Raw genomic sequence first — 13007 nt, forward strand, 5'->3', positions numbered from 1 at the left:
CAACTGCCTCTGCTTTCTATTTGTGAAGAGGCAGGAGAGGAACAGTGAAAAATGCTCCTGTATTCGCAAGGGTGGCTTACAGTCTTCTCATAAATATAGCCTCAAAATCCATTTTGTTAGCCTACCTAGGCAAGCTCTTCTACATTTTCCTTGAAAACAGACTACCCAAGAACTGTCAGTGCCACTTACGGGGTCCGAAATTCAGACTTGAGAAACACCCCTTGCAAGCACCTTTCAGACCAGCAGTTCCTCTTCTGACACAAATCTGTTGCTGCTTCCTCTCCTTCACACTGTTCCTTGCCCACGTACCAGCTCTTGTACTAATTTTCCAGTATCTCCACCTTAAAATAAAACCTTTTCTTTGCGTGTGTGTGCACGTGTGTGCGTAGTGCTCTGTGATCCCTTACCAAGTTCCAGGCAGATTGGAGCCAACGTTTCCTTTACAGAAAGAGTAAATCAATCATTTATTCTTATAAAAGACACAAGTCAGTCTAGCATGATCTATCTTTAGTGCATGCCCGTAGGACTCAATCTACTTAGCTTCATGTTGTTAATCAATTCTTTCGTTCCAAAATTCTCTAGAGCCTCTCATACTACTAAAGTCAAACTCATTAGGCTATAGCGGCTCAGCTCCCTGCCTCCAGTTCTTTTAGGCAATGCTTTTTTTTATAGTTCAGTAACAAATCTGCCAAGTCATAGGCAGAATATATTTACAATCAGATTTCTGGTTAGATTTCCCTTAGGAAGCCTGGCTGTTTGTGGTTTTACCAACTGTCATTCTATTCCTGCAGTTCTTCTCCCTGTGACACAGCTACCCTGTCCCCTTCCCCAACCTCCTTCCCCTCAAACTTCTCCAGCTCATTTCTTGAGATACTTAAGGACTCAAGCTTTGGTTCAGATGTATTTTGAACATCTGAAAATTTACTCCTACAAACATTTTACTAGCAGCAAGATAAAATGCATTGCTACTAATTTATTGTTTGGGGTTGGTAGTTTGGGGTTTTTTTTTTTGCTTTGCATCAACGCAGCATAATGTTACAAGAAACAGGTCCCAGGAGATGAACGGAAGCCACAAAAGCCACCCGTACTTTCGTCTGCAACCTATGTCTTCTCCAAAAGGCCAAGAAAAAGGCGAGGTGAAAAATGCACTCTTCCTCCTACAGACACCCAACTAACACTTATTTCCTAATGGTCTTTTAACAAGAAAATGCTGGATAAATAATGCAAACCTCGCAACCTAGGTGAACAGATTCCTTTGTGGGAACTGATCCTGTGAATATCCACATGTGAAGAGCCCCTAGCCAGCCTGAGGAGAAAGGATGCGTTCCAAAACTGTGCAGATTTTTCAGAAAGAGAAGGAAGAACGCATACAATGAGTTATTGCGTTTCTGCCTCTTTCGGTATGAGGAATTGTTTTCCACGTTACCATGCTGTGCTTGTTTTGTTTCCTGCACCGTTCACAATATTAATTTAACTCTCTGCTCCCTTGTCTGAAACGTGTTCTTGTCAGACCAATTCTTGTATAACCACCACCACTGCATTCATTATAGCTTTGGCAGGTTTTGTAAATACTAAGAACACTCCAGGGAAAAAGACTCACTGCAAGTCCAACATCTCATCTACCTGCTGCAGTCACGGCAAAGCAACCGTGCACGCAGCCCAATGGGGCAGCAGCATCTCCTGCTTCAAGTGTTCAAAGAAAAAAAATCAGAGCATAATGATCTAGGAAATACACAACATAAAATTCTTCTGCCTTACAGGCCACACGAAGCAGTGGAGGATTTACGAGGGAAGGGAAGAGACAGGCAAAGGCAACTTAAATCGAGGGTCGACTGACCGCCCGGGGCCGCCGGGCTGTTTGCACCAGAATTACCTACGGAGGTGGGCGCGGTGCGGCCCGGCTAGGCCCGCAGAACAGCAGGCAGGTTAAACACATCGTTCTCCTGTTCGTTCTCTGTCTGAACGCGTTAAACAGGCACAGCAGGAGACCGGGGTGCCCGGCGCCCCCAGGGCCGCGGCAGAGGCCTGCGGCGGGGAGCTCACCCCGCCGGCCCTCGCCTCGCCCCGCCTCGCCCGCCGGCTGCAGCGCCACGCAGGGCGGGCGCCGGTCACGGACGCAGCCCCGTGAACACCAACGGCCTGGAGCGGGCTGAGTCACGGGCCCGGCCGGCGGCCCCCGCCCCACGCCCCCCTGCCGGAGGGAACCCCCGGCCCAGCCACGGGGGAGGCCGCGGCCAAGCGGGGCCCTGACGCGGTTCGCGGCGCCCCGCCGGTTTCAAACTGCTCCTTTACCCGGCCCGCCGGAGCAAAAGCGAAGCCCCCCCCGGGCCCATCAGACGCGCCGCCTCCTGCACGGGGCTCAAGCCTTCCCCGCAGGGCCGGGGCCGGGCCGCCCCGCCGCCAGGCTGGGAACGCGGGGAAGGGCAGGGAGGAAGCGCGGCGGAGGCGGGAGACACGGGGCACCCGCCGGCGGGCGAGGAGGCGGGCGGCACCCGCGCCCCTCACCTGGCAGCCCTTCTTGTGGTGGAAACCCACCACCACGATGTGCAGCACCGGGCCCCGCGGGGGGGCGGCTGGCGGGGCACCCCGCTTCTCCATGGAGCCGCGGCGATGGCCGCCCTGGAGGATGCCGCCGTGCCCGGCCTCTCGCTCCGCCTCCCGCCGCCCCGGGGCCGACAGGGACGCAGCCCCGGCCGCCTGCGCTTCCGCAGCTCCCGGCCGGGGGAGGGCAGCACCGCCCCCAGCCCGCACCGCCCACCCGCCCCACCGCCGGGGCGGGGTTTCGCCTCGGCCCGGCCCCTCAGAGGGCGGCCTCGGCCCTGGGCCGCGGGCGGGGGGCGGTGCCGCTCCCGCCCCTCAGTTCCCGCCCCTCAGTTCCCGCCTTGCAGTTCCCACCCCTCAGTTCCCGCCCCGCAGCTCCCGCCGCGGCGCGCGAGGAGCTCTCCAGCAGAGCTCGCTTCACCGAGGGGGCAGCCGAGGAGCGCGGCTTTGTCGCATCCCGCGGCCGGGAAGGCGCATCGCGGCCGAGCAACGGAGCCGCCCGGGCCGGGGCAGCCCACCGCGCCTCGCCTGGGTCCTTCCCGCCGGGCCTGGGCCCCCGCAGGCGGCGCTGCCCACGGGGTGCCCTAGGGGGACCCCGCGGCTGCTGCCGGCCGCGGCGGGGCTGCGAGCGGGGGCAATAGCGAAGCCTTCTCCTTCTTCTGGTCGTCGTCTTTTCTGAGGAAATCTCTGCTCCGAGCCCCCCGGCAGCGCAGAGGACAGCACATCCTCTGGCCGCGTCCTTCCAGCGTGAAGTCGTGCTGGTGAGAGGCAGCGCACAATGAAGTCTGGGATGGGTTCGGTCCAGGTTTGTCAGGTTGGTTGCTGAAGGGTGAAAATGAGAAAAATCAAGTTAAGGCGTCTTCTGTTTGCTAACTGTTATGCTACTGAAACAGAACAAGGTCTTACAAAAAAAAAAAACCAAAAAAAAACCAAACCAAAACATTAGTCAGGATGAGTTTGGTACAATGCTCTGGGTGATGCTAGAGGTTTGTGCTGAGAAAGGAATGTACTCTGAATAATTAGAAAAGGTATGGTGGGCACCTGAAGGAGATAAGGAGACCATCAAGTCAGGAATCGTTGAACAAAGAAAACTGAAAGGTCTTTTCCACCCACCTATTATGAATGGAATGATTGAGTGTCAAAATCAGATGAATATATATGTAAAGATGTTGTAACCTCTCAAGAAAACTACCTGACTTTTCACTGAAAACTTTGTAGCTCGTTTGTCCAATGCGAATCGGCTAGCTCTCCAACGTTGCACGAAAGAAATACCTTTGCTGCTTTAAGACAAAATTCGTCTCTGAGCAGTTACTCTGTGCCGTTTTGGCATCACTACTCAGTGTACATTATGATACCGTAGTAGGACAGTTGAAAGACTAGTCCAAGAGCACTGGCAAATGTAGTGTGAGAGAAAATTAAAAAAAAAGGGTTTTTTTATCTCACTGCATGCAGATCATGCTGCCTCTTTAACCTTTGTTACGGTTCAGTTCTGGTTATTTAAACCAACAACATTTGATAGAGAGTGTATACTTAAGATTCGCTGTGGAAACTGGGAGAAAATACTCTTTTTGAAAGAACTATACAGAAATAATGCTTAAAGAAAATCTCATCACTAACATAGTATCCAGAGGCTCAAATTATAACAATAAAGCATGCAGTTTTGTATTGTTCCTCAGCTCCAACAGAAGTGCCATGACAGAAAAAATAAATACAGGATCATATATAATATATGAGAAGTCTGATTGTGGAATCAGGCTCCACAATCTTACCAGATTGTAAAGTAGGTATGTTTATTCAGCACTGGGCAGCACCACCGCGGTAATCCCACCAAAGCTGTGCGCACTTGGGGCAACAACTTGACTCAATTTATATAATCAAGTGTTGCATATACATAAGATTTCTAAATACGCCTGTACATATTCATAACCTAGCCCCAATTCATATTATATTAGCATTAGTTCCAACAAGTCATTTCTATAAGTCCTTCCCAACTGTACTTGTGTGGTGCCTCTTGGTGGTGGTCATGGTGGTCATGGGGGATGAAGGCTTGGTAGTCTCCCTTGCTCTGAACTTTTTACCTTCTCTTTTCGCACAGACTCAGTTGTTCCTTGGTCTTTGTCTAAAATATAGAGTTGGTTTTAGCTAGTTCTTTCTGTGATACTGTCAAGAATTAGAGGATACTGTTTCCTGCAGCAGACTCGTAAACATGCAGAAGTGTGAGACTTTTGTCACACCTGTTTGTACCAAAGGGAAGTGAGATCCTCATCTCCTCTAGACTAATCATCATGAGCTCTGCAAATGATAACTTCTTTTGAATAAAAGACCATAAACTCTGGGGAAGGAAAAAAGCTAATTATTGCTCTCTTTGCTTTGTAGCATTTTCTTGGAAATGCATCCATTTGTTTTGTTAGAATGGAAGACTGCTCCTTCCTCTTTCTTCCTGTAGGCATCGATATGCATCAATCCTTTTGTTTACATGCCAATGACTTGCCTTAGTAGCTACTTCTTCATATTTACTGTATGTTTGTGAAAGAGAATCATGCCTCATTACCCTTTCTTGTTTCCACCCTAGAAGCCAATACTTGTTCTTTCATGCCTTCTTCCCCCTCTATCCCGCACCCCCTATCAATGCAGAAAGTTGAAGGTTTGGTTCTGGATTGTTTTTATCAACCCTTTAGAAATGAAAAACATTCACATTTCCTCATTCTTTTCACCTGTGACAGTGTCCTGCTGCTTTCTCGATAGCTCGTGATGAATTTGTTCTTTAAAGCTAGCTCTCTGTTCCCAAAATGAAGTCCATCACAGACTAGTAAATGGTAATATCACTGCTTTGATGGAGATGGCATCCGTTCTCTGCGGGCTCTTTGCCATCTTGTTTGCAGCCTTGCAAGGTTGTAGCAGATAAAAGGGACTAAAAGGTTGCAATTACTTACTGCTATTTCCCTCCTGTTAGTCACAAGCCTATTTTGACTTTGTGCTACTTACACGGATTTATTTATTACCCACTATTCACAACGGTAATCCCAGTCTGTGTTCTGAGTGGTCTTCTGCAAATGCTGTTATGATATTTAATATCTCTCCTCAGGTGTATTACACCCTATTTGAAAAGCGCCATTTACCCAAACTTGTTCAGCCAGTGATGGTTTGGTAGCGCATGCAAGTTAGCACTTTTCCTGTACATGCCTTAAGGGGTAGAGGACCTCAGGCGCAGAGCTCGCAGCCTTACTGATGTTTTAAGATTTGGGTCATAACATGCTGTTGGAGTGGGACTTGTCAGATGGTGCCCTGAAGGTCTGAAGTGGATGCATCAGACTAGCTGAGCATGCCCCGTGGTAGTTCTGCGTGCATAATGTAGGTTTGCTCTGCCTGTTCCTGAGCGCTTTTGCCTGATTATTTTTCTGTCATTCACACGCTCACCTTTTGGGAAATGGAAGAACATGGTTGAGGAATGGAAGTCCAGATCTAGACTTGTATCTTGGAAACCCTAGTTCCATTTCTTTTCCATTGCAGTTGCCAGACGCTGTTGCTAGAATGTTGAAATCATGTTCTTTATCAGCTGTAAAGCATTCCTTATTCACAAGTCATGCCTGGAAACAGAAACATCACAGATTTCTCCGCCGTTAGTGCTGTCCATTCCTGTCCTGGACCAACTGTGTAGAAATGAGAAAATAATTTGGTTTGTGTGTCTGCTCATTTCTTGACCTTTCACACACCATACCCACCCCGAAAATTCAAGAGCTGCCTTGATTATGGTCAGTGGCATTGTGCGAAATATCTCTGGCCAATATTTTCAAACCGCATCTTTAATGTAAGGAGATCGTTTATACCGAGACTTGCTTAATTCGTAATTGATTGCGCAGAGGTGGCTGTGAATGGCAGGAGAAAGCTAGACAGGTCGCTGTGTACAGACCCCCCGTTACCTGTGCTTCCCCTGCACTGTGGTTAACAGGCCAGTGATGGTCCCTGAGCTGTAGTAGTTGTCTAGAATAGATTTATGAAACCATATTGCCTTTACTGGGCTTTGAATTAAAAGGCAGTTTGTACATGAATGTCTGTCAAGATGTTTGCAGCTTGACAGTGAACTGTTACAAAAATATTTGGCAGCCACTGTGGTAAAGGTTTTCTCTAAATTTAGTATGTTTAAGCATTTCATACAAATATTTACAGCATCTATAGTACCCAGAACCTTTGTCTCTGATGCTCTTGATGTTAACAGCCCTCCTTGTGTGCTGCCAGTGGAAACCCAGATGTAAAATGATTGATTGACTCTGAGAAAAATGATTAAAAGCCTCTGAATCATTTAGAAATCTAAGTTAGAAGCGAGTTAAGCATTGAAAAATAAGGCTTCGACTAGGCAATTAGGAAAAAAAACACCCTCAGGACTTTCTCCAATGTGTCTATAAATGGTAAATAAATAGCAAGAAGTACATCTTGTGAGGTTTTGTGCCCCTTTTTCCTTATGATTCAGTCATTGCTGAAGACTGGAACGGAAGGATTAGAAGCTCTGTAGGAAGGACGGGCAGGGGAAGGGAGGAGGGGGCTTCACCCTCTAGGTCAGCAGCCAGCTCAAATGCATGGAGCTCCATCTGGGGCTGGATGGGGAGCGACAGGTGACATTATAGTGGGGGTCTGCTACAGGCCATCCAACCAGGAAGACTGAGCAGGCGAAGCCCTCTATAGACAGGTACAAGCCACATGATGTTCATGAGCCCTGGTCCTCAGGGGGGACTTCAGCCACCCCGATATTTGTTGGAGAGGACAACACAGCAGGGCTCAGGCAATTCAGGACATTCTTGGACTGTGTTGACGATAACTTCCAAGTGATGGAGGAGCCAGTGAAGAGAGGTGCCATGCTGAACCTTGTTCTCACCAACATGGAGGGGCTGGTGGGGAATGTGAAGCTTAAGGGCAGCCTTGGCTGCAGTGACCACAAAATGGTGGTGTTCAAAATCCTTAGGGCAGCAAGGAGGGCACACAGCCAGATCACTGCCCTGGACTTCAGGAAAGCAGATTCTGGCCTCTTCAGGGATCTGCTTGGTAGAGTAGCATGAGAGCCCTGGCACGAAGAGGCACCAAGAAAGATGGTTAACATTCAAGGATCACCTCCTCCAAGCTCAGCTCATGGGGGAGCCCCTGTGAACCTCATGAAGTTCAACGAGGCCAAGTGCAAGGTCCTGCATCTGGGTTGGGGCAAGCCCTGCTATCAATACAGGCTGGGTGGAGAATGGGTTGAGAGCTCCGCTGAGGAGAAGGACTTGAGGGTGCTGGTGGATGAAAAGCTCAACATGACCCAACAATGTGCACTCGTAGCCAGAGGGCCAACCCTATTCTGGGCTGTATCGAAACAAATGTGGCCAGCAGGTCGAGGGAGGGGATTCTCCCCCTCTCTTCCACTGTGGTGAGACCCCACGTGGAGTACTGCGTTCAGCTCTGGAGCCACCAACATAAAAAGGACATGGACCTGTTGGAACGAGTCCATAGGAGGGCCATGAAGATGACCAGAAGGCTGGAGCTCCTCTCCTATGCAGACAGGCTGAGAGAGTTGGGGTTGTTCAGCCTGGAGAAGAGAAGGCTCTGGGGAGACCTACTGCAGCATTTCGATGCTTAAAGGGGGCTTATAAGAAAGACGAGGACAAACTTTTCAGCAGGGCCTGTTGAGATAGGACAAGGGGTACATGGTTTTAACCAAAAAAGGATAGATTTAGATTGGATATTAGGAAGACATTCTTTACTGTGAGGGTGGTGAGGCACTGGCACAGGCTGCGCAGAGAAGCTGTGGGTGCCCCATCCCTGGCAGTGTTCAAGGCCAGGCTGGATGGATGGGGCTTGGAGCAACCTGGGCTAGTGGACGGTGTCCCTGCCCATGGCAGGGGGGGTGGAACTAGATGACCGTTAAGGTCCTTTCTAACCCAAACCATTCTATGGTTCTATGACTTTTAGCTACTGGAAGTTAGTGACATTCTTCTGTATTTGAGGCTCTGCTACAAAGGTCAGCTGAGCTGAAAGTACATACCGTGGTGGAACATGTGTACCTGCACATGTGTCATCAAGTTCCACTTGAAGAACCTTGATTGTCTTGAGGTTTTCCCCTCTCTCTTCCTCACACAGTGCTTTTTAAGAAGGGCACATGTTTCCCCTTGCTCTGCCTTAAGCCTTACTAGCTCCTGAAAACATTTTGCTGAAGCTCAGTTTATTTGGATGAAGCTTCAGGAAAAACACTGGTTTGGCTTTTGTGCATCAACTGCAGAAGTTTGCTTACAACAGCTGGCAGGCTGCAGGGGAAAGGCAATGATGTGCGGCATTGACTGTCAGCAGGGGATAGCTTGCCTTAAAGGACAAAAGCTTTAATGCCTGGGAAAATGACGGTTTATCTGATTGCTCTTAATTTCTTTTCAGCACTGGCTGACAGAGCTGGAGATCTTCACTATGATCTTTGCAGCTGCCATCCATGACTATGAACACACTGGAACCACCAACAACTTTCATATCCAGACACGGTGAGGCCATTGTAAATCACGATGAAGGGCTGGGAAATGGAGGGAGGAACCTTTGGGGAATAACGGCACAGCCACCTAGGAAAGCACAGGAGCTTTTGCTTTGAAGTGTTACAGGAGGAAAGTTCACTGCCTTAGGTTGCATTTAGTTTTGTCTTGCTCAGCCATTTACAGTGGAATGCATGCATTCTAGCTTCCTGAGCATGATTTCATATTAATAATCAGGAAAAAGGAAGGTCCCAAAATGTTTCTGTGTAAAGCTGCCAAAGACAAGTTGCTGTACAGGGTGTCGTATTTTGATGGAGTTACAGTTTTGGAGGAGCTACTATAATTCAACAGTTTTTTTCTCATGGAATTTGAAGAATCAGATATCAACTACATAGGTTAAGAATTTAACAATACCTGTATTTATCGGTGAACACCAATGCTACATGTACTATTTTCACTTGAGTGGAAAAGCACACCTGCAGCCAAAGTGTATGTTTACCGCTACCTGTTCAGGGACATCATTTTTTAGAGCTTTGTAAATTGCTAGATAGCAACTAGCTGTTCCCAGACTAGACTGAACCGCTGTATTTTTTTGAACTCAGAATCTTCTCTAAGGCTTCTGGGTTGGTGGAAGAGAGAAGAAGATGAAGATGGCAGCAAAATTCCGAAGCATGCAAAGATTGTGAAGTCTGTGGTTGCAGCGATAACTGGGCATTTTGTTATTGTTACTTGTTATTTTGACAATGGGAGTGTACTGGTAGTGGTGACAAAATATGTAGATATCCTTGACTGACACCTGGGCATTTCTAAGATGCGTTGCATCTCACTCTAAGTAAGATACCTGGAGGATGTTAGCTGAATCATGCAGATAGATAAATGTTGCTAGGCTAAATCACACATGTGCTCAGGAAAGCTTGGGAATGGAATGTAGAAGGATGTTTCTGTTTCTCTTCTGGGCCAAGCCACACTCCACTTCTTACTTGCGCTTCACGCATGCAAGAATTAGGGATCTGCTGTATTTCCAAAATAGTAATTTCTGTGACACTGAAACCTTGGGGGTTTAAAGTGTCAGGAGGGAGAAGTATACACTGCTCTCTGGGAAGCAGAACTGAGTGGGGCCTGTAACAAACCATACTCACCCTCTGGTGCCATTAAGTTCCAGCAACACCTTTGTCTTCAGACCACCTCAGCCATCCATCAGTCTCAGCTCTGTGTCCTAGAGCTTAAACTAAGGCATGAAGTACCTTTGGCCTTACTCTGTTCCGCTGGCAATTGCCCTTCCAGACAGCGTAGCCGAGCGCACAGATGACAGAAAGCAGCTCAGTTCTATCTTGCCGACAGCCAGTTTGCTGTTCTGGAAACAATATTGGGACACATCTTGCAATTGCTTCCTTGGGTACCATCAGGCTTTATTATGAGAGCAACATGCACAAGAGCTGGAAAAGAACCTCATGATTCAGCTGTAAGTTTACGTATCTCTCGCAGCTCTCAGCATATTTTTTAAGTGTGTAACAGAGAGACTAGGTGAGTCTCGATTGATGAAATCAATTTTGTGTGAGTTTTGATCTTTACTTTTCTTTTACTGAATAACAGCAGCGAACAAAGTATTACAAATGCTCTTAAAATGCTCGTGTCCATGCTATAGAACTAATTCTCTGTAGCTGATCAAAGGAAAAGGGACAGGGAAGAAACATAACCTTTCCTATGTTTTCTTTTAAATGCTAGGTCAGACTCAGCCGTTCTATATAATGACCGGTCTGTGCTTGAAAATCACCGCGTTAGTGCAGCGTATCGTCTTTTGCAAGATGATGAAGAGATGAATATTTTATCTAATCTCTCAAAGGATGACTGGAGGTAAAAATGAGCATGGTGGCTGCCTAGGGACCTTGCAGTATCGCCACGGACCGTTACTGCCTTGTTTGAATGGCAATATGCATTATTGTATATTACACATTGGTATTTGTATTGCTACCAAAAAAAAAGCTTTAGAAGGAGTTTGTCTTGCTTATTTCTGCTTTCAGTTTTCACCTCTGGTAGTGAGACCATACTTGGTGACGATGGATTATAATAGGAAATTGACTCCCCTCGAATTTCTAAGTCTGACAGAGACACCCTTCATACAGATCCATTTGTAACGGAGTGTAGAGCTAGCCTGCTGTTTGTCCATCCTGAAGCATAAATGTAACCTTTATCTACTTTGACACTCCATGCCTAGAAATTATAAATGAGTCTTAATGCAAAAAAGAACCCAGTCCAAAGAGCATAAATCAGTGTACTGTATATGCCAAGGTGATGTAAGAAGCTGTAATTTGAAATAAGCTTCATGCGACGTATGATTTCTGTGCCAAAATCAGCCCATGATTTGCTTTCTAATAGCAGACAGTTCAAACTGATGAGAGCTTTCTGTTTTTATGGGTGTTTTGAACTCCAGGGGGTGGTACTTTAAAAATAACCCAATGTGCTAGACAGGAAGAATCCTGCTCCGTGGGTCTTTCTCATGGGAGAGGAAGCAACTTGTGGGATCTTACGTGATGCATGGTGCCTCCTGCATAGGCTTAATTGTGACACAGTGCTGAGCAGGCAGTTCATTGGTTTTTTAATATTAACGTGGGGAAATGAGCCCTTCTCTGGGGCCTGGCTTTTAGCAAGCTGGTCAGTGAAGGCTCTGCTTTAGCCTGAAGTTCCTGTTTATTTTAACTTGTGGACAGTGATGTGATCCTATATCTGAACACCAGGAATACAACTCGGGAATTTGCATGGCTGATTTCAATCAATGTGAGGGTTGTGGAGGAGTGGCCTGAGAAATTCTTTCCCCCAGTATAGAAAATAGTCTCATGGTGGGCAGCAAGCAGGAACGGAAAAAAAAAAAAAAAATCTGCATTGAGGTGTTAAAAATCTAGTTTATTTTTTTAGCTACAGCTGGTAATGCCTTGTCAAATACTGGCAGCAAATTACTGCTTCCTTTTATGTTGGTGGGCGAAAAGCAAAGAACTAACTGACTAGAAAGAGCAGCCCTAGAGCCACTGTCTGCTGGGAGCAGCGGAGCAGCTCATTGAGCGTGCTTCACTGTGTAGATACTCTCTTTAGGAAAATGATCTGCTTTGGAGCTGTCAACTGGTTTTTTTTTGAATCAAAGCTAGCTTCCGATATTTCTCATTGATTCTGTAGTGTCAGCATGTGTGTTCTGTTGAGGCCATATGCTTAGACCCAAAGTTTCAAAGATTAACCCATCCCTAAGAAACACTGTAACTGCCTGAGCGAAAATATGGAGTGGTTTGGTTTGCTGCGTTGTTCTCTCTCAAGTAGGGCTTTATTATTTTGTAGCTGTGAATCAAGCAGCACCTGCAGAATAAAGGCTATTATCTGGATGTGCTCTAGCTCCAAAACTGTGGATTTTTGTGTGCTTTTGCTTTTGACTGCAACTTTGAAATCCCATAGGCAAATGTTTGGGAAGCACTGGAGACGTCAGCTGACTTTAGCTGGACCTGAGGTGTTGAGATAAAAACCTAGAAGCCCCGATTTCTTAGAGTGGCACTCAAAAATAGGACCCTCAGTACTGCAGGATGCTTTGGGCAACTGTTGAAGTGTGTCCAAACTGAACTTGATTTTTGTAGACATACCTGATAAATCTCTCTCAGCAAAAGGCCCGAGTGATGGTTTTTGGAAAGCAAATTCTGAAGTGCCTTTCTGAGCTGAACTCTCATTCCTTTTTTCACATTACTAGTAAGAGAAAATCTGATGGTCTGTGGGTTTTGAAATCCTAGATGCCTGTGTGGATTTTATTGCTTTTGTGTTATTCAGTCATTAATTAGGGAATGTATTTTCAGGAAAGAAATGTAGCAAACTGGAGCTAGATTTTACGGTTGGAAAATAAATGGGCACAGCTTTCATAAGGGAAGCAGGTGAGACTGAAAGAGGTCTTTTGCGCTAAGTCAAGGAGAAAAGAGTTGGATGCTTACTAGTACTTAAACTACCTTTCTTTCT

The 13007-nt window shown here is 46.9% G+C and overlaps 2 protein-coding genes across 2 annotated transcripts in view; one reads left to right on the top strand and one right to left on the bottom strand.

Moving 5' to 3' along the window:
- Positions 1–2720, bottom strand: part of AVL9 (AVL9 cell migration associated) — a 39262-nt gene extending 36542 nt beyond the window's left edge. The window contains exon 1 of the mRNA XM_055806988.1: positions 2506–2720. Coding sequence (XP_055662963.1) covers positions 2506–2598 — 93 coding nt within the window. The 5' untranslated portion in view covers positions 2599–2720. The remainder of the gene's footprint in view (positions 1–2505) is intronic.
- Positions 2721–2908: 188 nt separating this feature from the next.
- On the top strand, positions 2909–12093 carry LOC129784639 (dual specificity calcium/calmodulin-dependent 3',5'-cyclic nucleotide phosphodiesterase 1A-like). Its single transcript, XM_055806850.1, has 3 exons — positions 2909–3355; positions 8938–9038; positions 10749–12093. Exons 1-3 carry the CDS (start codon positions 3320–3322, stop codon positions 10879–10881), a joined length of 270 nt encoding a protein of 89 aa, XP_055662825.1. The 5' UTR covers positions 2909–3319; the 3' UTR covers positions 10882–12093.
- Positions 12094–13007: the final 914 nt, after the last annotated feature.

This window comes from Falco peregrinus, chromosome 5 (assembly GCF_023634155.1).
Source record: "Falco peregrinus isolate bFalPer1 chromosome 5, bFalPer1.pri, whole genome shotgun sequence".
Lineage (NCBI taxonomy): Eukaryota > Metazoa > Chordata > Aves > Falconiformes > Falconidae > Falco > Falco peregrinus.